This window comes from Aythya marila, assembly GCF_965140915.1.
Source record: "Aythya marila genome assembly, chromosome: 8".
Lineage (NCBI taxonomy): Eukaryota > Metazoa > Chordata > Aves > Anseriformes > Anatidae > Aythya > Aythya marila.
Genome location: NC_139049.1, coordinates 10,119,830 through 10,145,093, shown reverse-complemented (window position 1 = coordinate 10,145,093; position 25,264 = coordinate 10,119,830). Strand labels below are relative to the sequence as shown.

General features: G+C 45.2%; 2 protein-coding genes across 4 annotated transcripts in view; both read left to right on the top strand.

Moving 5' to 3' along the window:
- Positions 1 to 9,400, top strand: part of SUCO (SUN domain containing ossification factor) — a 40,250-nt gene extending 30,850 nt beyond the window's left edge. For 2 of the 3 annotated variants that reach the window (XM_082766272.1, XM_082766270.1), the window contains 7 exons: positions 708 to 1,871; positions 2,774 to 2,861; positions 4,223 to 4,327; positions 5,641 to 5,795; positions 6,106 to 6,197; positions 7,291 to 7,346; positions 7,497 to 9,400. In XM_082766272.1, the coding sequence (XP_082622398.1) occupies positions 708 to 1,871; positions 2,774 to 2,861; positions 4,223 to 4,327; positions 5,641 to 5,795; positions 6,106 to 6,197; positions 7,291 to 7,346; positions 7,497 to 7,943 (2,107 nt within the window). In that variant the 3' untranslated portion in view covers positions 7,944 to 9,400. The remainder of the gene's footprint in view (positions 1 to 707; positions 1,872 to 2,773; positions 2,862 to 4,222; positions 4,328 to 5,640; positions 5,796 to 6,105; positions 6,198 to 7,290; positions 7,347 to 7,496) is intronic. The other variant, XM_082766271.1, reaches the window with a different exon arrangement.
- A 9,149-nt stretch (positions 9,401 to 18,549) lies between these two features.
- Positions 18,550 to 21,548, top strand: FASLG (Fas ligand; the record flags this gene model as incomplete). Its single annotated transcript, XM_082766535.1, has 4 exons — positions 18,550 to 18,939; positions 19,236 to 19,281; positions 20,222 to 20,275; positions 20,720 to 21,548. The coding sequence occupies 4 exons, from the start codon at positions 18,550 to 18,552 to the stop codon at positions 21,112 to 21,114; spliced, it is 885 nt and encodes a 294-aa protein (XP_082622661.1). The 3' UTR covers positions 21,115 to 21,548.
- Positions 21,549 to 25,264: the final 3,716 nt, after the last annotated feature.

The following is a 25,264-nucleotide window of genomic DNA, read 5'->3' as shown; positions in this document are numbered from 1 at the left end:
CTTGGATGGCTGCTGCCTTAATATTGTTTGAGGTTTTGCATGTTGTCTCCTGCAAGGAAGGTGAATTAGGAATGTAAGCTATATAGCTGAAACTTAAAAACAAAAACCAAACTTTTTGAAGCTTATATTTTTTGCTAGGCTGTCTTTTAATGAAAGCACATATGCAAAGGTGTGGAATTGGGTGGGGAGGGGGAGTTGTATGTATGAAATCTGTGCCTTTTTTTTTTTTTTTAGGTGATGAGTTGTTTAGAATTGATTTGGCTGCTTAAAGCTGAGACTCTAGCTCATAGATATTAAGACACGACTGGTGCTGCATATAACGGTTTTATGTTTCATTAGAGACCAAGGAAGGTCAGATGGAAGACTTTGATTCTTGCATTTGGAGGCTGGAATAGAAGAGTAAAATGTTTGCTGTGTATTAAAAATAAATAAATTAGTGGTATTTGAACTGGCAACCCCTTTACAGGATAACGGGACATACCTGATTGAGAAGGTCTTGCTGTTTCAGAAGCTAGGATTGAAATAAATTGTTGAAAAACAGGATGGAAATATAGTAGAAAAAAATAAATTACAATTTGTGACTGCATCCAAACTGGCCTTTGGTCATAACTTGGTGAATTTTCTAAAGTACCCTACTTCTGCAGTCTTCTAGAGTAAGCATGTAAACCTGTCGAAGTAACATCCTGTCTTTAACTTTCTTCTTGTAGACTTGTTACTACAGATATTCCACAGATAGATAAAGAGCAATTAAATGTGGATTTGACAAAAGAAAGTCCAATTGTTCAGCTAGTACAAGAGTACGAAGAAGATGTAAGCCAGTCAACAGTAACCTTGCTGCCCAGTGATGATCAAGAAGAAGAAGCATCGGCATGGTTTGAACTTGAGACAGACAAATATTGCCCTGACTTGAGAACAGCATGTTGCATTTCCACTTTCTCAGAATATCTGTTTAAATGGTGTTCGCTTACAGCAGCCATCCATCGGCGGCGTACCAAGACTGAAGGTAAACATAAGCAAGATTACTCTGCTCATGGTCAGCAGCCGCAGGCAGTTCTGACTGAATCTGTGCACGTGTCAACAGATGAGCCTCTGCCTGAGCAATTAGAGAGCAAAGTTGAGAGGCTGCCTGGATCTACTGCTGCAGTTGACTTCAGCAGTGTGGTCCATGAGGAGATCAGTAATGAGACCACAGATGCTATTGAATTGGAACCAAGCCATCCTCAAACTGTCTCTCAGTCCCTCCTCCTCGAAGTTACCTCTGAAGTTAAGCCATTGCCAACAACAGAGATGGTGCTGGAGCCTGCTAAAGAAGACTTGGGCCAGGTGGCACCAAGGGGCACTCCCCCAGTGGATACAGCTGAGATGAGTGCAGAAACAGAGAGGATTGAGAGCTCTGCTGCAGAAGAAACCCCTGTAGTTTCTGAAACCACTGTGCTCACTGAAGTAAAGGAGATGAGCACGAGAGAGACTGTTGCTACTCCAATGATCTCAAAGCCTACAGAGACTGTTCTGCAGCCTGAACATACAGTGGGCACGTTAGCCAGTGATGCTGGGGAAGGGAAGGAAAGCACTCCAGAAGTGCAGAAACCTGTCGTGTCTCCTGTTGAGTCCCCTGTATCTGAAACGAAGGAGGATGATCAGGCAACTGAAGAAGCTTTTATGTCAATTCCGGTCTCTGGGGGACCGCAGAGAACAGCTACAGACTTCTATGCTGAGTTGCAGAATTCAACAGATCTAGGCTACGCTAATGGAAACCTCGTTCATGGATCTAATCAAAAGGAGTCAGTCTTCATGCGCCTCAACAACCGAATTAAAGCCTTGGAAGTAAATATGTCTCTCAGCAGCCGTTATTTAGAAGAACTGAGTCAGAGGTAAGCCTGAGGAAGGATGGGAAAAAGGTACTGTACATAGACATGATTTTAGCCAACTGTGCAAAGGAATTACACAGATATGCAAAGGAATGTATGGAAGGTAATGCAGTGGGGAGAGCTTTGTGGAAAATTGAGGAAAAGTACCGAATCCTGAGAAGCTACCGGAGACCTAGACATGTGTGGTTAGCTAGGGTTCCCTTTCTGTGTTTCCAGCTACAGTCAACATTTATTTTGTTGATTTATTCTTGTATTGCTATGTTTTGGGGCTCTTTTTCTTAAGGATTGAGTGCTGCAAGCACTTAGCCTCTCTGTAATCACTTCAGCAAAAGTGCACGTCCTCCTGTTGCTGTTAAATTGAGTGGCACACACCTACAGTGCCTTCTTCACTGGGCTACTCAGTTGGTTGCTTCCACATAAACTGCTGTGTAATGACTCCTGTTGAAGAAGGGAGCATGGAGAGGGAACTCAGAACTTTATATGAGGGATGCACGTTTATTAGTGTTTCGTCTGTGGTGATCCTCAGCCATAGGACAACCGGGAAATGACCTATTTAAGAACTGGTTCCAAGGAAGATCTCTGTTACATTTACTGTTGTGCTGTCTTGGCAGTGAGTGTTTTGCAGAGTGAATCCGCTCCATAGTGAATGCCAGTAAATGAGCACTCAGTTCTAAGGTGCTGAAATTATCTTTGACCTTAAGCTTAGAATAAAACCACCCAAGGTAGAATGAAGTGTCCCTGTTCTACGTCTGAAACTAGAAAAGGAACACCACTTGAAGTTTAAATAAAGCTGTTTTGGACAAATGAGAGATTTCTCCTTGCGTAGTGGTGTGTTCTGAAGACAAGTTTAGTGCCGTGAATTTTATGAACTAGCATTTCAGATCTATGTGCTGTTTTTGTTTTAGGTACCGAAAGCAAATGGAAGAAATGCAGAAGGCGTTCAATAAAACGATAATAAAACTTCAGAACACCTCAAGAATAGCAGAAGAGCAGGTATGGCTTGTTGAAGTACTTGCATGTTTTTAAAGAAAGTTGCTAGGACGTAGTTTTTTTCTGCTGAAAGTGTTTTTCTTATCTGTGTCTGCCTTTTAAAAGCAAGTCCATCCCTTGCTTCCCAACCATTTTCTCTGTAATAAAACTTTGCAGATATGCTCCCAGTCTCTTTTAAAATAAAGCCATTTCCCGCTTGTTTTTCAGTGTGTCAGTTGTCAGCTGTTAATGGCTAAAAGTCGTAAATATATTTGTCAGTGGAAGTTACCCATGTCACTTCCAACCCTTGTTTCTTGGTTGTAGCTGCACTCAAAACCTGTTTTTGGAAGCTTGGTTGGGTTTTGCAGCTCTGGTTTAAAATACAGATAGGCAATTACTCTGATGTTGCTGGAGAGAGACCTAACTTCCAGAAAGGGGGAGGGAGTGGTAATGGCATGTCAAATTTGCAATTCAAAGGGAGGCACATATAGCAGAAGTTTTAGTTCCTTCTCTGAAATGTCATTAAAGAATGTGAGAGCTGAAAGTGAAGGTTTTGTTGTTTTTTCTCTTGAACTACTGTCCTAGCTTTCCTGAGTAGCTGTCAAATATAGCATTAACCGTGTGCTGAATAATCACAAAAGCAATCGTGCATGTTTTAGCAAGCTTAATCCCAAACACTGAAAATTTCTGAAGTATAATCCCAGGCATGTAGTTAGCTCATTTGTCAAAAGCAAAGAAAACCACAAATTCCCTGAAATCACACACATGCCCTTTTTTGCATGTCTTAAATATTACCAAATGCTGGTCAGCCTGAGGTGCTCTTCTTGGCTAACCTCCCTTATGCTCTTTGCACCTTTCTCAATTTCTTGTAAGATTAAGGATCTTGTTAGGACTTCCTCCAGGAAACGATAGCTGCAAAGGGCTTATTTCTGGCTGCCTTGGGCCCCTCCTACTGGGCGTCTGCCCACCTGAGCCCAGAACAGAAGCCAGATTTCAGCCTTTAGATTTCAGCTTTGCCTAGTCATCTGCACACGTTTTCTGACATGACTGTACTTGGCTTCCTGATAGCCACTGCATGCAGCTGGCTACTTCTTCTGCCTTTCATAAAGATAGTAGTGACTGCAGTGAAACGCACTAGGCATAACGTTACAAAACATCGCTTTATACATAAAAATGCTGATGTTTTGAAGTGTTTATATGACTAATGCTGTATAAACAGTTTCAAATGATAAGTGGAAGTTGTGTTTGAAAAGAGTGCTAAATGGATCATGTGGCTACATCGTGCCTGGCTGTGTCAGACAGAATGCTAATGTTGTGCAAGTAAAAGTCTGTGGTAGCAGAATCCTGACAACTAAACAGCATGGGCATGACTCTCCTTAATACAGGATCAGCGGCAAACAGAAGCGATCCAGCTGTTACAGGCTCAGCTCACCAACATGACGCTGCTAGTTTCCAATCTGTCAACAACCGTGGCGGAATTAAAACGTGAGGTAATTATAAATCAGTAATATGGCACAAGAACTCAAGCAAAGGAAACAGATACATAAACATATCTCGGTTTGAAGAGGCCTGGGCTTTTTAAGTGAAGCTTTTCATTTGGAAAAATGTCAGTAGTTGTTGCTTCCAGTTCCTGCTTCAGCAGTTGGCCAAGGGACGGGAGGAACAGCTGAGTAGTTTGAGCTGTCTGGTGCACAGCGGACTTGATGTAATAGGTTTTTACTAGAGCCCTACTAGTCCTGTGATTGTAATCTGATCTTGTGATAAAAGATAGAACTTAGGCTCAGATACTCAGTCCAGCTTTCTGTAGTGCGTTGGAGTTGATACTGCTCTGTAAAATGGCTTTTAATTAGACTAAGCACTGACTTCAAAGTGGCAGTAATAGGATTTGTTGCGCTCAGTGTTTGAAACGTGCAGTGGGGAATGGTAAATTCTATGCTTCAAGAACTTTACTGCCATTTGATGTATTATGTGACCAGTTGTATCGGATGGCTTTATGTTCTCCAACTTCAGTAAAATGGGATGCTTTACAGTGTCCAGCACTTACCCTGCCCACTTGAACACCAATAGTCTTGCAACAGGAGATGTGTGAGAGTGTACTGAACACTGTTGGAACTGGGCTGTGACAACAGACAAGCGTGTGGAGGGCTGTGCTTTTTGCTATTGAGTGGCAAACTAGCATGGCTAAAACCCCCTTCTCTTTTCTTCTCTGGCTATTGTGATCTTTGGAGATAAAGGGAACCTTGGCAACAATATTAGGAACATGTTCTTTCAAATGTTTACATTCTCTAGCCTGGGATTTCAAGCCATATTGTAAACATGACTTTTTTGTGTGTGTTGCCAAGAACGTGTCTTGAGCTGTTTCCTAACGCTTAGTAGGGCTCCCTCGATGCCTGGTTGGCTAAGCTCCTGTTAATGAGTGCTGTGCTTTTGTAGGATCTGACAGTGGGTGATCAGGTTATGTTAGACAAGCATCCTGGAATTTGAGCATGACTTTCCCTGAACTCAGTTCTAGTCACCTGAGTCAACTGGTCTGAGCAATTTGATTAATGATGGTGCTGCAGTCAGCGGAATCTTGTCCTGCATTATCAGCTAGTGGTCTTTAGCTGTTAGTCCTTGAATGCCATATGGCCAACATACTTCTGGAAAAACTATTCCAGTTTAAACATTAGTGATAAGAGGGAAAACAAGAAGGTGACTTGAAACGAACAGTTGTGTTCTTTTAAAGTTCTGGTGTTGAAAGCAGAGTGTAACAGTATCACTGCATTGTTCATTAGTCTTTAACAACTATATCAAATTCTTTCAGGTTTCTGATCGGCAAACCTACCTTGTGATTTCGCTGGTTCTCTGTGTCATTCTGGGCTTGGTGGTTTGTGTGCAGCGGTGCAGAAGCACGTCTCAGTTCTGTGAAGATTACTTCTCAAAAATTCCCAAAAGTAATCACTACCCTAGCCCCAAAAGGTAACGTATTTGCACTAGAAGCTTAATTGTTCTCGCAGCTTTTGTTGGTGTTCCCTAAATCTTCTGGGACTGGGGCATCAAGCAGTTACTACTCTGCAGTAGTGGTCTCATAGGAGCATTTTGGAGCTACTGAACTTAACATGCCTTGGTAGCTTAGTACAAAGATAGTAACTACTGTGTCTGTTTGCCAGGCTTCCTAGGGCACCTGGGCAAATGCTGATTTTGTCCTTCTGCCAAGGATGCTCTTTAATGGAAAAATGCATTGTCTTGAGAAAAACATGCATAAAATTTTTTGGGTTTTGTTTCTTAGATGTTTTTCCTCTTATGATGATATGAATTTGAAAAGAAGAACTTCTCTTCCACTGGTCAGATCGCAGTCTTTTCAGCTATCTGGTAAAGAAGGTATTATTCACATATTTAATACAGCTAATCTCTGGTGTTACTCTTGACACTATACAGTCTGTCTTATTGCATGTGTATGAAAATGAAAATCATAGGTTAATGTTGAAGTACACTGGATTGTAGTAGTTTACTTACACATTCTTCATATGAGGTGGTTCGTGAATGTTACCAGATGCTCCCAGAAATGTGCTAAATTAAGCTGAAATGTTAAATCTAGGGTAAACGCTAATAGAGGTATAAATGATGGCCTTCTTGTTGGTTGAAACAGTTGATGCAGGTACTCAAGTCTACAAAGCTAGGCAGTTTATACAGAGTGGTATTTCGTAATGCCAAACACAGCCTGAATGCCCTATTTGGATGTCCTAATGGCTTATCTTGAAACTTGGCGTATATTTAGGGATCCAAATTTTCTTACTGCAGCCAATAGACCATTCCTCTTGGTTTGGCAAAGAGGATTGAATGATCTGGTCGTTTGAGTATTCGCAGTAGACTGAGGACAAATGAATTTTGACTTCTTAGGCCATCATCATTGTGCAAAAACAAAAGTGGCGTAGGTCATAAAAACTATTGAGTATTGCAGCTGATGCCGTGCTTCTAGATTGAGCATTCTTTCTTCAGTTTTTTTGTACTGCACATAAAACTGGGTAGAAATTTGACTTGATTTGGGAACATTGCAGTAAAGATCAGACTATTTTTTTTCAGAATTGTGGTTTTTTAGTATTCTCTGCTGCTTAGGCTTGGAAGAATGATTTACAAAGCACTAATGGAGGAACACCAGACGGCTCTTATGCCAGTCTGAATATCTATCTGTGCTTCTAGCTGCACATTAAACACTGTTACATTGTTAACGGTGTATTTTTGAGAAGCCCACTTCTGCCAGCCACCTGCCCCTTTTCCCCAAGGGGTGTTCTGGGCCATAGGAGCAGTGCACAACCTGTCAGAAGGTCAGGAGTTTCCGTGTCTGTCACTGCCAGCTGCCGTGACAGCAGACGGGAATTCTTTAGTGCCAACTTCACTTTCCGTGTGGTTGTGTTGAAAATGGCTTTGTTCTAGAGCCAGCAGCGTTAGTAAATTCTTGTATTCTTTCTTATAGTGGATCAAGAGGACCTGTACATCGTAGAACCCCTCAAGTTCTCCCCAGAGAAGAAGGTACAGTAGCTGCAGAGGCAGGCTGAGGCTGACACATTCCTGCCGGCAGGTGGTGTGTGTCTCGGCTGCTCTCCTGGCTCCTGGGGTTGGGCTTTAAGCTCTGCTTGCCTGTCAGAAGCTGACTGTTTCTCTTTTTATTTGTGGTTTCAGAAAAAGCGTTGCAAATACAAAAGTGAAAAGATAGAGACTATCAAGCCGACGGCAGAGCCTCTGCATCCTGTAGCCAATGGGGAAATAAAAGGAAGGAAGCCGTTTACAAACCAGAGGGACTTCTCTAACATTGGGGAAGTTTATCACTCTTCGTATAAAGGGCCTCCGTCTGAAGGAAGCTCAGAAACGTCATCGCAGTCTGAGGAGTCTTACTTCTGTGGCATTTCAGCTTGTACGAGTCTGTGCAATGGACAAACCCAAAAGACAAAAACTGAGAAGAGGGCTATAAAGCGAAGACGGTCTAAAGTTTCAGACCAAGGGAAGCTCATAAAAACTCTAATACAGACTAAGTCAGGGTCAATGCCAAGCCTGCATGACATAATCAAAGGAAACAAAGAGATAACAGTGGGAGCACTTGGTGTCACGGCAGTTTCTGGACACATCTAAAACTAGCTGAACTTCTCAAACAGGAGAGTGTTTGTTCATTTGAGAACAGTCTGTGGTATTCTGTGGGAGGATGGTGGGAGACGAAGAGCTCAACTAATTGGAAAGTATTCAGAAATTTGGTTTCTGCCTTTTTAAATAGATGGGATTGTGTCAATCTTGGCTATAAGCTGCAGCTTTACAAGGCTGATAATTTCCTATGAGAACATCTTGGGGGGGGAGGGAGGGCAGGGTTCATTTTATAAAGGTTTTTTCACAGTTCCTGGGGCGGAGATTTTTTGAAACCCAGTTTGTTGGGTGGAATAGGGATAAAAGCCTAATCCTCTTCCTTCAGCTTTGTTCCTATTTCTTGCACCTTCCCATATTTATGTGCCTTTTGTCTATTTATAATGCCACTGGAAGAGGGGAGATACAATTGTTTGTCATTTGATTTATTTTGTAATTTCTCTAGCTTTTTTTGAAGATGCAACACTACAGTGCTGTAAAGGGACATGTGTTGGCCTTCAGCTGGACTCAGTAATGTGGACTGGATACTGTAAAAATACTAATAGGTGGACTTGCCTGACTAAATCCCGGTTTTGCAAACTCAGTTGAGAAAAGTGTCTCACTAGGGTTAGTAGTTAGATTTATCTCCACCTTCCGTTACAAATCAGAGCTGTAGTCAGAAGTACTGAATGAATGACAGTTCCTCTGTAGCATTTCTTGTGTACGCTGGGATCTTACGCTGACAAATGCGTTTGTTACCTAAACTGACTGCTGTAGTTCTCCAGGAGAGATGAATGGGGAGTGCTCACTGTTTCTGTGTGAAGAGTTTAGGGGAAAGCTCAGCTGAAGAACGCAAGGGTGAGTTGAGTTTGCAAAGCCTCGAAGTCTACCCCGTCAGGTTGGTTCCAAGTGGGTATTTCCACGACGTTTGCTTTTGTATTGGCTAACAAATGTGCAGTGTTTGTATGGTTGGTATTTTCATATCCAAGTGTTTTTTATTTTGACTGTGACTGTATATTTGGATACTATAGAGTGCGTGATTGGTAAAATGCTGTATGTATCTGAGTGAGTGGAACAAAAGGTTACTCCTTTTGGCAAATGTTACAGGTTCATGTTGTAAAAAATAAGTTAACTTATTGAGCACTTTTAGTGGTACCCTTTTTAACAGATCTAATGCCTTTCCTGGGTATTGTATGTAATGTGACTTATTTAAAGCCTTTGTTTTTTTTGCTGCTTTCTTGTTAGTTTATGAATACTTTAGGGTGATGTACTTTTGGATTTGATCTGCACAATTAGCCAGTCGGAGCACATGAATCAGACTTGTTGAACATGAATTCAAAAGGGTTTCGAACCTGAATGAGGAAAATACACACCACCTGAGTGCGGCATACGATGTTGTGGAACAAGAGTATGTAACTACAGAGCTGTAGTGCCATTAGAAACTGTGAATTTCCAAATAAATCTGAACACTTTGTCTTTAATGTAGTGGTACTTTTCCTTTGATAATCAAACTTGTAGCTTAATTTTACCTCTGAGAAGGACTAGTCTTGAAATTTCCATACAGAACCAGGACACATGGAACCATTTGTAGCAAGCACAGCAGTGCTGTGTGCAGCCCAATGCCATGCTCGCTGGATGTCCAGCCCCTTCTCAGCCCTTTTCTCAAATGAGACTTTCTCAGTGCTAATTTCTCTTGACTCATAGCACTCCCTGTGATGAAGTTAAAACAAATTGCATGTGGGGTTTGGTGCAGGATGGAGACTGCTTTTGTGGGGGGTGATTTTTCCTGGTGTGGGTTTTTTTGTTTTAAATTACCTTCCTTCCTTTTGACGCGTCACTTTTAGGAAGTCTGCTTTCCTTTACTGCCCTGGCTGTTTCTGAGCTCTTCGCATCAGTAAGAATTCTCACCACTAAGACTCGGCTGAAGTTGGACGCTTCTGAATTCTTAGAAAAGCCCATTTAATGACCTTCCCATGAGAGACCTCAAGTATGCTGATAGGTATAGAATGAGGCCAAATGAGTCATGATGCAATATGCTGGTGTCAAATGTGTCCTTGGTAGGGGTTTTTATTTACCCTTGGTTGCTGCTCGCCTGTAAGCATTAGATGAGGGGAAAAAAGTGTTAAACCAGTGATGATCATATATATTTATCAACTATATGGTGTGAGCATATAGCTCCATGGCATGTTAAGTTTCATGGAAGCAGCTACTTGAAGGCTTTGTGAATCCTGAGCTTTTCTGGAACTGTGGTGTTACATAGAGGGCTGGAAACCTTCCTCATCATCTTTTTCTGTTTTATTGGAATAGGTAACTCTTGTCCTTTTTTTTCAATTGATTTTCCCTAGACTGAATTTCCTCACAGCACTGGAGAGCTGTCCATGAAGATTACATGGAAATTATAATTTAGGAATTAGCAGCACTTTGCTGTGCTTCCTCATGCAAGAATTGTTTCTAAAAACATTTTATGTACTCATCCTCGTTATCTTTTGGGAACATGATATTTAGCCTTGAGCTGAAATGCATTTTTTATGTTCTTTTGCTGATGTAGTCTGTTTTATACCTTAGGTGCTGGTAAGTTTGAGTAGGCAGTGAGTGTTTAATTTCCAAGTATATGTTCAAGTTTCCAAGTCAACAATTTCAGGTGTGAAACTAAATCACTCTTCCTTTATTCCCTGCAATCTGCCCTAAAGTTGGGCAGGGCTTAGAGATCTAAGAAGTTGATGCATTCCATGGAGAAAAAATAAATAAATAAAATACCACCAATAAAGCTTGTCATATAATGAACATATAGGGCACATGCTATGGAAATAATGTACATCTAAAATAGAGCAGAGCTCTGTTTCAGGCGTATGGTTTGAGGCCACGTGGCTTGCAATTCACGCTGGAGATGTGGCAGTTACTGTAAGTGGTAGCTAACAGGGTCAGAAATAATTCTCACTCAGGCTCCCATGTTTCAAAACTGTCTTGGGAAGACCTCATAGTATTCACTCTTCTGAAAGTGTCCCACAAAATCAGTATAAAAAACGCATAACATCATTTAGCTGTGTAGATTCACTGTCCTGAAAGCTCATTATTGTTCTTAAGAAATGCTGCCTCTGGACTCTATGTCTACAGAAGCTTGTGTGCATTCATCTGGTGTGATGGGGAGGGAGTAAAAGCATTGCCCACAGTGCAGACTTGTTTTAAGTACCCAGCTAACAGAAGCCTGGGCACCTGTCATTTTTAAAAAAAAGTCAGCTTTTTTTTTGGTGCTGAGTCAGTGGAGATTGACAAGAGTCATTGCTGCGAGAGTTCATCTGTCATAGGATCTGGTGCGTGTCAATCAACGATCAACTTTTCATATTCTCGTGTTACCTAAGCATTTCAACTATGTCCAGGTCTAAACTTTCACATCAACTACTACGTGCTTCAACCACTGAAAAAGCATTTGAGGAACCTACTGACCTGCTTGTGCTGTTGTGAACTGGTGTGTTTGCCTCTGGCAATAGGATGGAGACTGAACCACAGCTTCCTCTTGCTCTGCTTGCTGCTTTAAATTATTTGTAACCACTTTTTTATTTTTTTTAAAAAAAGGGCACACTCCTAAAGTCAAGTTCTTATTTGCTTAATGTAACCCTTTCATGTGGGCTCTTGAGTCATTTTTTACTTCCCATTTTGGTCGTATTAGTGTCGCATTGACTAGCTTTCAAAACCTGATTCTTTGAAATCAAGCCTCTCCTAAATTGGTCATAATCTATATAGAGATGAAGGTGGCTCATAAAGCTTGACAAACTCCTGTGGCATCGTGAGTACTTAAAAGGAGGCCTCGTCTATCTTGTGATATTTCAGGTTGGGCGGTTCTTGGTGTGAAATACCAAGAAATCAGGTTTGTGTTCTAAGCGGTGAGGGCTGCATTACTGCTCCTTGGGAACAATCACAGAATTGGCAAGAGGCAAGTCTCTGGGGGTTAATGGCTTGCTCAAGCACCTGTCTTGCTTGCCTCTTTTCCACAGGTGGGGCAGGAAGGGTGCTGTGTTCTCTCAGGTTTCCCCTTGGAGTGCTGGCAGCTGTCGCAGGACCTATCCTTTTGGGCTGCTGCAGTTGCTGTCCCAACAGGAGACAGTCTGCCTCCTGCTCCTGAGGTTTCAGATGTGCAGGGAAGAGATGAGCGTCCAGCTGCTGGGCAGTCCATGGCAGAGGAAGACTTTGATACCCTTTAAACTGTTACAAAAGCAAGATGCCCTGCTTTAAAACCACAACTCCTTTTTCCAACCAACCGGTTACGAACTAGGCATGACCTCCTGGTCTTCATTATGATTTCTAGAGGGCTTTGAGTCAGATTGTGCCAAGTTTATTCAGTATAATGCATAACTTCAAAAACCAAACAGATGTATTGGAATAGCCATGAGAATTTTTTTCATTAAAGCACATCTCCCTGTAAGTTATTACTTGGTAGGTGGCTTTGGCAGCAGCTGGTATAGTGAGAAGTGCAGCTGTTGATGACATTACAATGAAGAGGTCTCGTCTTTCAGCTCCCTAGGGCACAGCTGTGCTGTGTGTGCTGGGGGTGGACTCTTCTCCAGGATGCCACTGGGAGGTTTTGTGGAGCTGTTGGAGCCACCTGAGCTCTGCTGCAACCTCAGACAAACCACAACACTCAGCGAACAGCTCTGGGGATTACCTTAAGAAGCCTGTTGCACCGAAGGGAGCCGTTTCCTGTTAGAAAATCTGTTGCACGCAGAAGCACTTGGAGCACTTTCTGATCTCTTTGCACCGCAAATGTTTCCATCAGAGGACAGATAGTCACAAACATGCGCTGTATAAACACATTACTAGCCATATCTGCCAGCAGAAGGTATTTAGGCTGTATACATTAAGCATCAGTGGAAATCCAGTATTGTTAAAATATGCAAAGTCTGCTAGCTGTTGTGGTGGTATTGGTAGGAAGAGAACTACAGTCTGAGGTGCCTCTATGGTGGCTTCTGCTTTTGCCAGCTTGCCATGTGAGATGAGATGGAACAGCTTAACAAGCTTCACTTAATTAGTACAAACATGTTCCACTTCATTTGGAACAATTAAAGTGTAGAGGTCTGACCACAAAGTGCTGTGGGTAGGCAGCCACCAAGTAGCATGTCTCATCTCGTGGAAACCCTGAGTGTCGAACAGCATCAGGTATTGCTAAGAAAATCTGGGGGTTTGTATCAGTTTGAGAAGAGAGAATGTTCCCAGGCCTTGTTTAGCTAAAGTGCTAGCTTAGGAAAGGATGGTGAAAATCAGGAATCTTTCCCATGTAGTCCTTCATTTGAAAATGATGATTTTAAGAGCTGCCAAGGAGCTTTCTGCTGCTTTACTGCTGTTTCTCCTACTGCAACTGGTCTCACCATGCTGCTTTTCGTAGGTCACTTACTAAGTTATAGATGAGAGGAAGGTCTTTTGATGAGGACTGGAGATTAAGATAATTCTGTGCCTTCTGGAGCTAGCAATGGAAAATAAATGTTTGCCACCCTGAGGGTATTTTTTCCTTTGTTAGATCTGGTGGCTGGAGGCTATGTCCAGCTGCTGGGCCCTCTACGAAGTCACTGAGAACAAGAATCCCTGTCTGTGACTTTTCAGGAAAAGAGCTTGAAGCAGTTAATGAATCTCTCTTATTAGCCACAACTTGATACAGTTACTGCTGAAATTTCAGGGTTGTACACACAGCCCAGAAAACTACCTGTAGCTCAAGATTACATCTCAGGGATGTCAGCTGCAGGTCCCTCAGTGTTTTGGGAGTTTGGCTGACATGGAACATGGGTGTCGAGGTGTCTGTAATGAGATGGGACATGGCTGTGGGCAGCACAAATGTTGGGGGGCTGAATTTGCTCAGTGATGCAGAGCTGAGTGGTGAGCCTGGGGGAAGTTGGTGAGGACTGGTAGATCTCATTTTATTTTTTTAATAGGCTGAGAATGGCTGTTCCCAAGGAGGAGTAAAATGGTCAAATACCGATCTAGCCACGTAGGCCAGCAGAACCAGCTGGCATTTTCCAGGGCTGAGGCTGGCTGATGCACTGGCAGCGTGAGGCAGTGTTGATCCCCCGTGAAGGGTTTGTGAATGCAGTTATTGACGGGAAATCAACATCTGTGTGTTCGCTGTGGTCTTCCTCGCAACCTCTGAGCGGCCACAGCAGCTTGTTCCATTTTCTTTCATGACTAAGTTATCGTACGATGTTTAATAACCTGCTTTTTTCTTTCCTGTATATTCAAGCAATTGATCCCATTACCTCATAACCTCTGTACTTCGTTCCCTTTCTTTTATTACAGATGCAATCAAAAGAAATGAAATCTTACTCTGCTTTCAATTCCCTTTTGAGCTGCTTTGGCTCTTTCCCCTGCTCGATTCTCTCCTGCCTCAGGTCCCAGGCAGAAGGGCCCTGCAGAGCCCTATACCTCTCCTGCCGAACCCAGGGCTGCTGCCCACTTGTTGGGATCATGGTGCAGTTTGCACGTGCTTGATGAACGAGAGAACAAAATCTCTTGCTTGCTGGAAGAGGGCCTTAATATGGCAATGCCAGGCCAGAGCTTTCAGAGATGGGTTTTGAAATCTGCTCTTGTGTGAATGTGAATGTCTCCCTAGTGGGCTGTGGGCAACGAGGCCACATCTTTACACCTGCCTCATGCTTCTAGCAAAGAGTGACCGTTGAGGAAATTAAAAGCATCACCTTCCCCTGGGAAAATGGAGCTGTTAAAACCATGTAATAAAGAAACAGCACTAAGATGTCAGCGCTCACCACAAGGTCGCACAACCTGTGGGATGCTGTGTGATGCTGGGGCAGGAATGGCAGCTGGGCTCCAATCCGTGTGCCTTCCCCTGCCCTTCTGCCTTACTGGACAACCTAAGGGGCTGTGCAGGACCCTCAGGGCTGGCACACTCAATTATCACCTACGTGGGCTGTTAAACCTGACCACTGCCTATCTCTGGAGTCAGGGCAGTGCAGGGCTGGTGGTGGGCCCTTTGCTCAGTGGCACAGAGATCTGGCAGTGCTGGGTGAGTTCTGGTGTCTTCTGCACCCCTTAAAGGCTTCAGTGGGTGAAGATAATAGTATGTGTGGAAGCAGTTTTTTTCCCAAGCTTCCATTCTACTGTTCAGTCAAAAATAAATCCTTTTTTTTTGTTATAAATGCTATCTCCCTCGGCTTTGGCTTCCAGTTAGTGGCTCTTTAGAAAGGCTTTTTCTGTGAGATAAGAACCCTCTGCTGATAGAAATCTCGTCTCTCTTTACAGATTTTCATATGCTGTCTGTCCATGCTGCTCTGTTCTTGAATGAACCAAACACCTTTGCTGTCTGGCAGTTATTGCAGCTCCTTCCTGAACCTCTCTGAAGCTGAATATGAACTTGTAACATGAGTTGTGGGACTGTCTGTATCTTCCCAGTTAGCCTGGTGCTATGTGTAAGCTCATACCCATGGCCCCTGTGTCCTTTCCCTGCTGCACGCTCACGTCCAGCTGGGCAGCCTCTCTGTGTTGCTTTCAGACCTGTGCTTTATTTCTAATTTCTTGGATGTTATTTGCTATCTAAAGAGTTGGATCTGCAGTCTGTGTTCCTAGGCTTGCTTTCTTCTGATTGAATTCTCTGTTCTTGTGTTTTTCTTTTTTGGCACTGTCTTATCAGTTATTTTAATCTGCAAATATTACTTGCAGTTAATAAAATTATTTCCTAGCTCTGGGGGAAAGGTGTTCAAATAGCACTGTATAGAGGAAAACGCCTGGAGTGAAATCAGAAGCCTTTTCCTGGATGGTGCTCTGCTTGCTTTTTCCAAGATACTCATAAGGGAGCGTTCATGGGGTGCATCTCTCCTGCCCCATGTGGCTGGCACTTACTGGTTTTGTACTAATTGCCTTTCTTGGCTTTCAGGTTAATGTTCTGAAACCAACACACCCTTGGCTTTGAATGCTGTCTTTCTGAATGCTTCTTAACCACTTCTTCAGTTGGTCTTGGGTGTAATTTATGCAGCCTTGTGGGCTCTCAATAGTTGCTTTTTAGCATTTCCAATAGTCAGTGTTATAATAGGAAATATTTATTAATTGCTTTCAGATGTGTATCTGTACAGAACCTTGATGTCTTCCTCCTACGCAGCGGTTCACACCGAACTTAATTTTATTTTTCTGTCAAGTATTAGATCTAGATCATTATTCAAGTTCTGCTTTCCTTGAGATAATATATGCATATATAAATGTGTTATTTAGTCTTTAAACCTACTGATATGAACTTGTATCTGTATTTCTTAGCTGCTGCCTGATTCTATTTGCTGTCAGTACAAACTTTAGCATGGTGCTGTGTATTGCTAATAAGAACTCCCACCTTTCCTCTGGGGGCAAAGGGAGCTGGAGGGAAGAATTCTTCTTAGCAAGTTACCATTTTTTTTAATCTGTGTAACAGATTAATTCCTTGCGTTTTTGCTGATTTTGCCATACGTGATCCTCTGATAAAGGGTACGGAAAGTGTTTACAATTGGTGATCTTCTGGCAGAGAGACAAAATTGGACACCCCTTTTGTCCTTATGTCCTTTTTTACTGCTCAGCTGTCCCTGACCAGTATTTTGGGTGAGAACAACCTTGCCTAAATTTTGACTCCCGGCTTTCATTAATTCACCCACCCATTAAAAAAAAGTCATCTTTGTGAAAATAGGAAACAGTGGGTGACTGATAAGTGCACTTGTGACATTTAAGAGAGCCTGCTCATGTGCCCACAATCCCACCAGGATGAGCTGTCTGTGGTGAAATGTCAGAAAAAGGTGGGGGCTCAGCCTGAAGACCTATAAGCATCCCGGTGGAGGAGAGGCAGAGGTGACCCTGTTTCATGAGAGTATTTGGAGACTCAGGAAGTACTGGGCTTTGGTCCTTGCTCCTTGGGCCATTATTGTATTTTAAAGCAGTTGAGGGGCTCCAGCTCCAGTGGCGTGCATGGTCCATGTTGCAAAAAAAAAACACAGGTATGGTGGTGCCATTGTCCTTGTTGTTCAATGTTGAAGGTAGGCATGACAAGGTGTGAACTGCTGGAAGTGGATTTGTGCTACTTTTATGTCTAGAAACCTAGAAGTACGAGGAAGATTCAGACAGGCTGCTGAAACTATTCATGCTGAGGATCATCACTTCAGCAAGCGGCTGTGGTGAACATCTTCAAAAAGCAGTGGGGTGGCTGGTGGTGCAGGGCTTTGAGGGCACATATGACTGTTAGTGGTGCGGTTGGAGGCACAGCTCAGCCCTTACTTTGGAGAAACCAGTGTGCGTATGTTGTTGAAGCGTGCTGTCCTCAAACGCCAGGTTTTGATGTTCCAGATCAAAGCCTCCGTGTTGGGGCTGCTTTCTTAAGCCACAAGAGACAAAACTCCAGTTTTGTTCTTGCGTTAGGCGTTTCCTTTTTTCAATACTGTCCCCTACAAGTACACGCATCTGTGAAATGGAAGAGCAAATTGCTATGGGCAGTGTTCTGAGAGTGCCTGTAAATCTATGGGAAATCACATTACCACCATTTAGATATCTGTGGCCAACGAAGCCTTAAACTGAGAAATAAAAATGTTCTTGTCTCTCCTCGTGATTTTGTCCTTCCAGCGTGGCCCAAACTCTGGATCCTTTCTTGAAGGGTAAGAGAAATTCTATGAAGGTGTGTAGCTCAGCATCTGTCCCAGGTTTAATCATGAGTCTCTCACCAAGGTTAGGTCCTGCTGCAGCACTCACCATTGTCATGAAGAGAAGATTTAAAAACAAAACAAAACAAACAAAAGACCTTCCCTCTCTGATGCTTCAAGAGGGCTGTGGGATTAGAGATAGCATTTGCAGAGGTAAATGTGGCAGCAGAAGCTGCTAGAAGAGCCTGCTTTTGCCCCAGGGTGATGTTTCTGGTGCTACAGTGCACTGCTGGTTCAGTCTGCCCAGTGCCCCCCAGTGATTTGGTGTGGTGCAGGCAGCCCACGGCACTGACTGTGCTTGGGCTGTTAGTGCTGGGGCAGCTCTGCTGAGGCTGCAACACCAACAATATCTTCCTCTTGTCGATTGCATTGGTTTGTAACAGTGGGATGGTGTCTGGAACCAGGGTATATGCGAAACTATACCCAGGATTTGTGCCATAGGGAGCAGACAAGGTGGGATACAATGGAAAGCAGTAATTTGTCCTCTGTAAAATGAAGTAATACTTGAGTGCCTGCAGATGTACTTGGGATCAGGTCTTCATCCTTCTGCCGAGGAGATTGTCCTCAGCTCTGCTTCTTGTGCAGGGTGCCAGAAGCAGAAGAGTCTTTGTTCCCTCTGCTTGTGGTGCAGGACACCGCAGTGGAAAAGCAACTGCCTCTGCCTGAGTGGGCTGCTGGAAAGGGTGGCTGGCTGGTGGGTGTGTGCTGGGCTGATTACTCAGCCCCTGGCTGCCAGCACAGCCCTCGGGTGTGCTGCTAGCACTTCGCTGGCTGCACCTGCTTCCCGAGGCTTGTGTTGTGTGAGCGCCGTCTGCCACTGGCTTCGTCCCGCTGTGTGTGCATGCTGCCGCTGTGTGGGAGGAGCAGGCGGATGCCCCGAACTTGCAGACGAGGGCGGAAGCTTTTGGGGGTTTGCTATTTCTGCTTGAGGCTTTCATAGAGTTCTGCAGCATCTGAGCTGGGTGTTCACTGCTGGAGTGATGCAGGCATATAAAAGCAGAGCTGGGTCTTCCCCCAGGGCTCAGTCTGGGCCAGCCCCGGCAGTTTTTGGCTGCCACATGGAAGATCACGCAAAGCACGTCCAGCCCATCCCACTCCCAGCCATGCAGCAGAACTTGAACTACGTGTACCCACAAATATTTTGGGTGGACGGCTGTGCCAACACCAGTACCTCCCGCCCTCCAGCAACCCCTATTGCTCCCTTCCCACCACCGGTACCTGATCGGAGGAGAAAGCCAAAGAGCACCAGGGAAAGGAGCAGCATCGGCTTCCTGGTGATCTCCTTGCTGATCCTGATGGCCCTGACTGGAGTGGGGCTGAGCATGTTTCAGATTTTCCATCTGGAGAAGCAACTGGCAGAACTCAGAGAGGTAAAGTTTGGCTGGCTACCTGCAGAGGCTGTGGGGAAAAGTTGGTGGCAGCAACGTGTCTGCCTCACCAGTGTGAGTGGGGCTGTTCATTGCTGTGGAGGACTGCTCTGTTGGTGACTGTGATATATCTGGATGTCTTGTTTGAGTGCTGCAGGGTCTCTCTCCCTGTATGGTTCTTCCCACCTTCCAGCTCTGCCTGAGCTAGCCATTGTTGAAGATAGTCTTTGGCTGTATCTAGATGATGCCCTTATGCTCTCACCCTGCTAAGAGAGCTTGTCACTCTTCTTTTTTGACAGTCTGCCAGCACTGAACACATCCCTCCAGCTCTGGAGAAGCTCATAGGTGAGTTGATGTAGGCAGAGGAACTCCTCCATTCCTGCGTCTGCAAATGCTCCTGTCAAATTCTTTCCTCCTCTTGTTAAGGAACAAAGGTGGGGTTGCAGCTCTGATGCTCTGCAAGTGCTCCCTTCATTTGCTTGGCTAAAGGAGAGCTTTATCTCTGGGGTATGGCGAAGGAGTCCTGCACCCTGCCTGCTGGAGTGCTTGGTGGTGTGAACAACGTGTCCCGGGGCAGTCTGCCTCTGCCTTGGGGCTCCCGGGACCTAGTGGGGCAATGGTACGGGGGGACTCTGCTGTGAAAATGAATTCTGGCTGTCTTAACACTCAGCAACAATGTGCATGGAACAAGGAGAACAAAGAACCAATATGGGCACCACACATTTCTGCTTTGTCTCCTCGCTTGTTAAGATTTTGGGATGACGTACAGGGTTTCGTTTTCTTTGGGGGTGGGGGATTCACTCGCACCCTTGAGAAGGAAACTTATTTTTTCCTAAATTTTTTTGGTATGCAGTCTCACTGCAACCAAAACTAGTTGAGAAGAACCTCATTACATGGTGTTTTTTCTCTTACAAAATGTCATTTCAGTGAAATTGAAACTTGCCAAAGAACCTAAAAATGTCTCTAAATTTAGGCTTCTGCTTAAGCCCACTGATGAAGCCATTTTAAGATGAAAACTCTCTCTTTGCTCTTTTTGTTCTTCCCTTTGCTTTTGGTCATGTCTAAATCTTTTACTTCAGTGTTTTTTTTTTGTTTTTTTTTTTTTTTTAATCTTCCTATTTCCCTGCAGTATTTGTCTGAGCACCTCTCTGTCTCTTTACATTAAGTCACAGCCTTGTGCTGCTGTGAATCTGCACCATTTCAGCTTCATGGGCACCTCCCTTCTGCTCTCTGGGCTGGCTTTTCCATGGAGCACATAGCTAATGCCTTCTCTATCTTCATGCAGGGCAGGAGAGACAGGCAGCGAAAAAGGAAGTGAGGAAAGCAGCACACTTAACAGGTATGTGCTGAGGGCCCAGCAAGATGTGGGAGCAGAGGATGGGGCACGTGGCTGGGGGGAGAGGGCAGCCTGGTTATAGTTGTAAGGAGCTGTCTCATACAGGCTTTCTCAGTTTCCCTTGGTGTAACGTGTGTGCTCTGGCAGCTGGAAGTTACTCCCACAGCTAAAATCTTCCCCTTATTCAGGCTCTTCAATGAGAGCTCTAGTTTTTCGGTTGGGCTTTGTTTTGTCTGTGGAGTGTGTTGGGCAGAAAGCTTTCAGAAGCAGCTCAGCACCAGGTGAGCACACAGCAGGTGAGGGCTCCCACCTCCCCAAGGTTGGAACAGACATTTTCATGAAAAGGACACAGAAAGCAGCTGACTTGTTGTGACATCAGGTATAACTTATGAAAAGACACCTTAATGCTTGTACTTACTGCAATGCCTCTCTCCTTTCGGCTTCCAGGAAACCCATCGCAGCGGGACCTCCCTTTGGAGTGGGAGCCTGTCTCCGGCCATGCTTTCACTAACGGCATTCAGTACCGCAACCAGGGCCTCGTGATCAACGAGACTGGCCTGTACTACGTGTACTCCAACGTGCTCTTCCGAGGAAGCATCTGCAGCAGCCAGATGTTGAGCCATGTCGTCTACAAGACAAATCCGGCCTCGCCAGGCAGCCACGTGCTGATGGAGGACAGATACATCAATTACTGTGCAAATCAGAAAATGTGGGCCCGGAAAAGCTATCTGGGGGCTTTATTCAAGCTCAGGGAGAGGGACAGTCTGTATGTCAATGTCTCCAAAATCTCTCTGGTTAATTTTGAGGAATCCAAGACATTCTTTGGCTTATTCAAGCTTTAAATGGCACTGTTGGAGCATGGCTGGCAGCAGCCCCAACTCTCCCAGGCATGCACAGGAGGTAAGGGCTGCTTGAGAGGCAGCAGCCCCATGCCAAGCCAGGGTTTCTTGCTAGGAAGAAGGAACCATGTTACGGCCATCTGCATGAGTGGGCTCAAGTGACTGGTAAAAACTCGAAACCAGGCCTCTGGGAAGCACCTAGGCTGTCCTGTGATGACCTGAAGAGAATTGCACATTTTCCTCCTCTGAGTAAAATGACAAACCAAAAATGTAGAGCATCAAGGATGCTGTTGAAACTCACTACTTGCTCAAGAAGGCTGTGCTACCTGAGAAGGCGCTGGGGCCTCAGTGGCTTTGGCCTACACGTGGTGTTGTGCCCCCGGGGAGCTTGGGCCAGCACGCGTGTGGGGACAGCTGGATGGCATTGAGGAGGCCACTCAAGCTTGGACCACGCAGTGCCACACCACAGGGGGTGGTATGGGAGCAAACTCAGGCTCCTTGCCCCAAGCAGTGTCTGTCTGCCCTGCCTGGGCATTTGGCACTGTAATTGCCGTCTGACAGATAGCCACCTGCCAGGTGGCTTGCTAAGTGGGATAGACTTGTTTTTGTGTTAAATTATGGACTATTCCCTTTCCAGAAAATGCTTTCAACCCCATTTATTTAAATTGCCCTGACAGCTTCACAAGGAATGTTCTGGAAGTGGTAGCGCCGTGAGGGGGTCCCAGCCCTGTTGAGAAACCATGATCTGGCTGGCTCCTCTCCACACTGTGGGGGCATGGATGGGGGGTGAGGTGCCCCCCACATGTCAGCCCCACTTACTGACAAGACCTGAGCAACGTGGCAGTGGAGGGCAGTGGAGCCTGAGGTGAAAACTGTGGCTCCAGCCCCTTCCTGCCTTTACAGTGCCTCAGGCCCTCTGTGGAGACCTGGCCCTGGCTGCCCCTAGCATGGCCCCCGTTTGAGTGTCTCCTGAGCAAAACAGAGATGGTAAATAAAGATATATTTTTCTAGAAAACAGCACTGTCCTCTCCTCATTTGGCCCTGAAGGCCTTGGGTCAGGGTCCGGGACCCTGCTCTTTCTGCAGCAGCATGGGAGAAATCTGGCAGCTTGACTCCAGTTTGCTCCTTGTCACAGAGCTCTGGGAAAACCAAAGTGTTGGATCAGGACTGATGAGGTGGGCAGCTCAGACTGAGTTTCCCAAGCCCTGTTTGGCTATCAGGGAGGGGGGCTAATCTGGAAATTCAAGCCTGAGCTGGTGTGGAGAGAAATGTAGGTGGGAAACATTTTGAGAAGATCTGCTGTGCTTCTGAAACATTGTTTTGGGTCTGTTTTGGGAGCTCTGTTCTGGATGTGGGTGGCTGGGAGATCTTCCCCACGTGCTGGAGATGGTGTGCTGTAGTGTTTGGAGCTGGATACAAGCCTCTCCCCTGTCCCCAGATCATCTTTCCTCCAGGTCTCAGCGAGGTGTGGAAGAGCTTTGGAAGCAAGTCAGTCACTCATTGCTGAGCACAAGTGCTGCCATCCCCTAAAGCCCCAGTGCTCCTTCACATGCCTGCCAGCCCCAGCAGCACTTCACGTGGCAGTCTGAAGTGCAAGGAAAGAGGTGCTTGGTGTTGGATAGCATTCACTGACTCCAGGGCCCATGAAGTGGTCCGTGAAGCTCTTCCCTTGCATGTGTTAACCTCAGTGCCACCTGCTGTGTTGCTACTGGGCAGTACAGAAAGGCTGTGGTGCCTCATCTTTTGCCTGTTTTCCAGGCTTCTTGTAACTCTGATGTGGTCATAGCAGCACACAACACTTGTTTCCTTTTCCAGGGTGCTGCTCTCTGCTCTGTGGTGTGTGGCCTGTGGTCTGCTGTTGCCTGAGTGAGGTCAACACTACACTCTTCTCATGCAGCTGCTCCTACAGCACTCACAGCTTTCCATTGCATTTCTCAGGAACCAAAGTGCCTCTAAAGGTCAAAGATAACCTTCTAGGAACCTTTTTGGTTGGCTGTTTCTTTTCCACTGCCCTACCTCCTCCTGCATTCAGAGGGGCAAACCGCATAGTGCAGGGTTAGGGGTGTTGGACCTGGACCTATCCCAGAAAGGCTGGAAGTTTCCATCCCCTTCAGATTTGTTTACACTGTGTTGCTTTCTAGGCATCCAGCTGAGGGGTGTGCATCTGTATGTGCATGTGCCTGTATGCTTGCAGCTATTTCTGCAGCAAAACTAGCCGAGCACATTGTGTGTTTCCTTTCTCTGCTGGCAAGCAGCTCAGAGACACAGGTCATTCAGCACCCAAAGGAAACTGGCGCTGAGGCTATGCACTCGCCTCATGCTGTAGTAATGAAGGGCTGGAAAACTCCCAAAGTTGTGTATAAATCCATACAGATTAGCTCATCCGGCCTCAGTGTAAACTCTGGGGCGGGATGTGGCAGTTGCTATTGCTGCACATCAGGAGGGGGCAAGGAGCTGTTAGCCTTTTTATCTGATGTGCTGATGGGAACACAAATCTGCAAGCTTGAGATGGTGGCATGGGGAGGTGGACAGTGATGTTATAAATAGCGCTGGGGTCTCTCGAGGTGGACAGAGCTGCCTTTCCTTGTGGTACAAAGCTATGTGCTTTTAGCCTTGCTCCTGAGTCAGAGTGGCTGTCACTGTGCTGAGTCAGTGGCACTGATGCCAGCAGCACACGTGTTTCTGTTTTGCAATCCTTTTCTCAAATATAATTCCAACCTGCCTGGAGAAAAACCACTGCTTAGCTTGTGGGCTCTAACTAAAGATTCAAAGTAAGGTCATGACAGGATCGTAGGGCTTCAAACTGCACAGACTTGATTCAAAGAGCGCATGCACCAGAGCAGCATTATTGAAGCCATCTGTTTAATTATCAGTCTAGTGAGCTATTCATAGATTGGAATATTTGCTTAATGTTAGCATTAAATACTTGATGATTATTTAATGTCAGCATTGTTATTACTCCTGTGATCACTTACATTATTTGATAAAAATATTCAAACAAATTAAATTTAATATCAAATGCTCACATATTTTGTTTCCTTCCCAGGACGAGGATGTCTGTGATGGAAAGGCTATCCCAGCTGCCTTGGCAGGGCTGACCATTGTGACTTTTTTTTTCCCCCTGTTTGAGGAAGTCATTCTTCCTTGTGGGTCATGTTTCTGGATTGCAGTGGTCTAAGCCAAGCTCCTCTCTCCTGAGGGAACAGCCTGGGCCATATGTGGAGGTACCCTGGAGCTTAGGCAATGCTTTAATAGCGCTCCAGAGAGCTTCTTCTCTGAGGAGAACATGGCTGACAAAAAGTGACAAGCCCAGAGCAACCTGCTGATAAGAAGTTCCTGCTCTGCTCCCAACACCTGGGGGGCTTTCTGGGGTTCAGAGTCTTTCTTCTTAGGCACAGCTGTGCTTTCCTATGTGATCTAGTTCAGACGTGAGCCAGCGGGTCTGTTGCAGGCACACCAAATCTCATGAGTAGCCAAACCCTTTAGAAGCAATGTCTGTGTGAATGGGGTGTGCAGCTGGCCAAACCTGCACGACAGAAACACTCACGCTGCTATGTGGCCGAGCACAGTGAGCTGCTTGAGATGGGCTCGTCTGTGGTTGATGCGTATCAGACACCACGTTCTATTTACCATGGTAGAGGAAAGGGGAGGGCAGCGTGCTAGCGTTTTAGAAACCTTGGGCAGCTTCTGAATATGTGCAACAACTAAAGTGGCAGGAGGGAAAGGACTGTGTACGTAGGGTCTTTGCTTCTTCCACAGTAAAAGTGCAGTGGAGATGAGGGGAAGCCTGGCAAGCTCTAAGAGACGCGGGATAAATATAAGAGGTGAGATGAGCAATGAGCAGGGCAGGGTTGGGTGCAGCTCCTGCTGCAGCTCAGCTTTCCCAACCAACAGAAGGCAGTAACTGCCTTCGGAGAAGGAGAAATAATCCCTCGGTAGCTATGGCCAGCATCTTTTGTATCCAACATATCAATAGTGCATATGTGCCTTCTTTTTAGTAACTCATGGTTACTCTTGATGGGGAAGAAGGTCACTGGCACACAGTGAAGGCTTGAAGGGCACCTGAAACATGGAAGCAGGAGGAGCTGCTGCTGGTCTACAGCTGATCCCCAGCATGTGCTGAGCCAGCAGAGACTCAGACACATGAAACGGC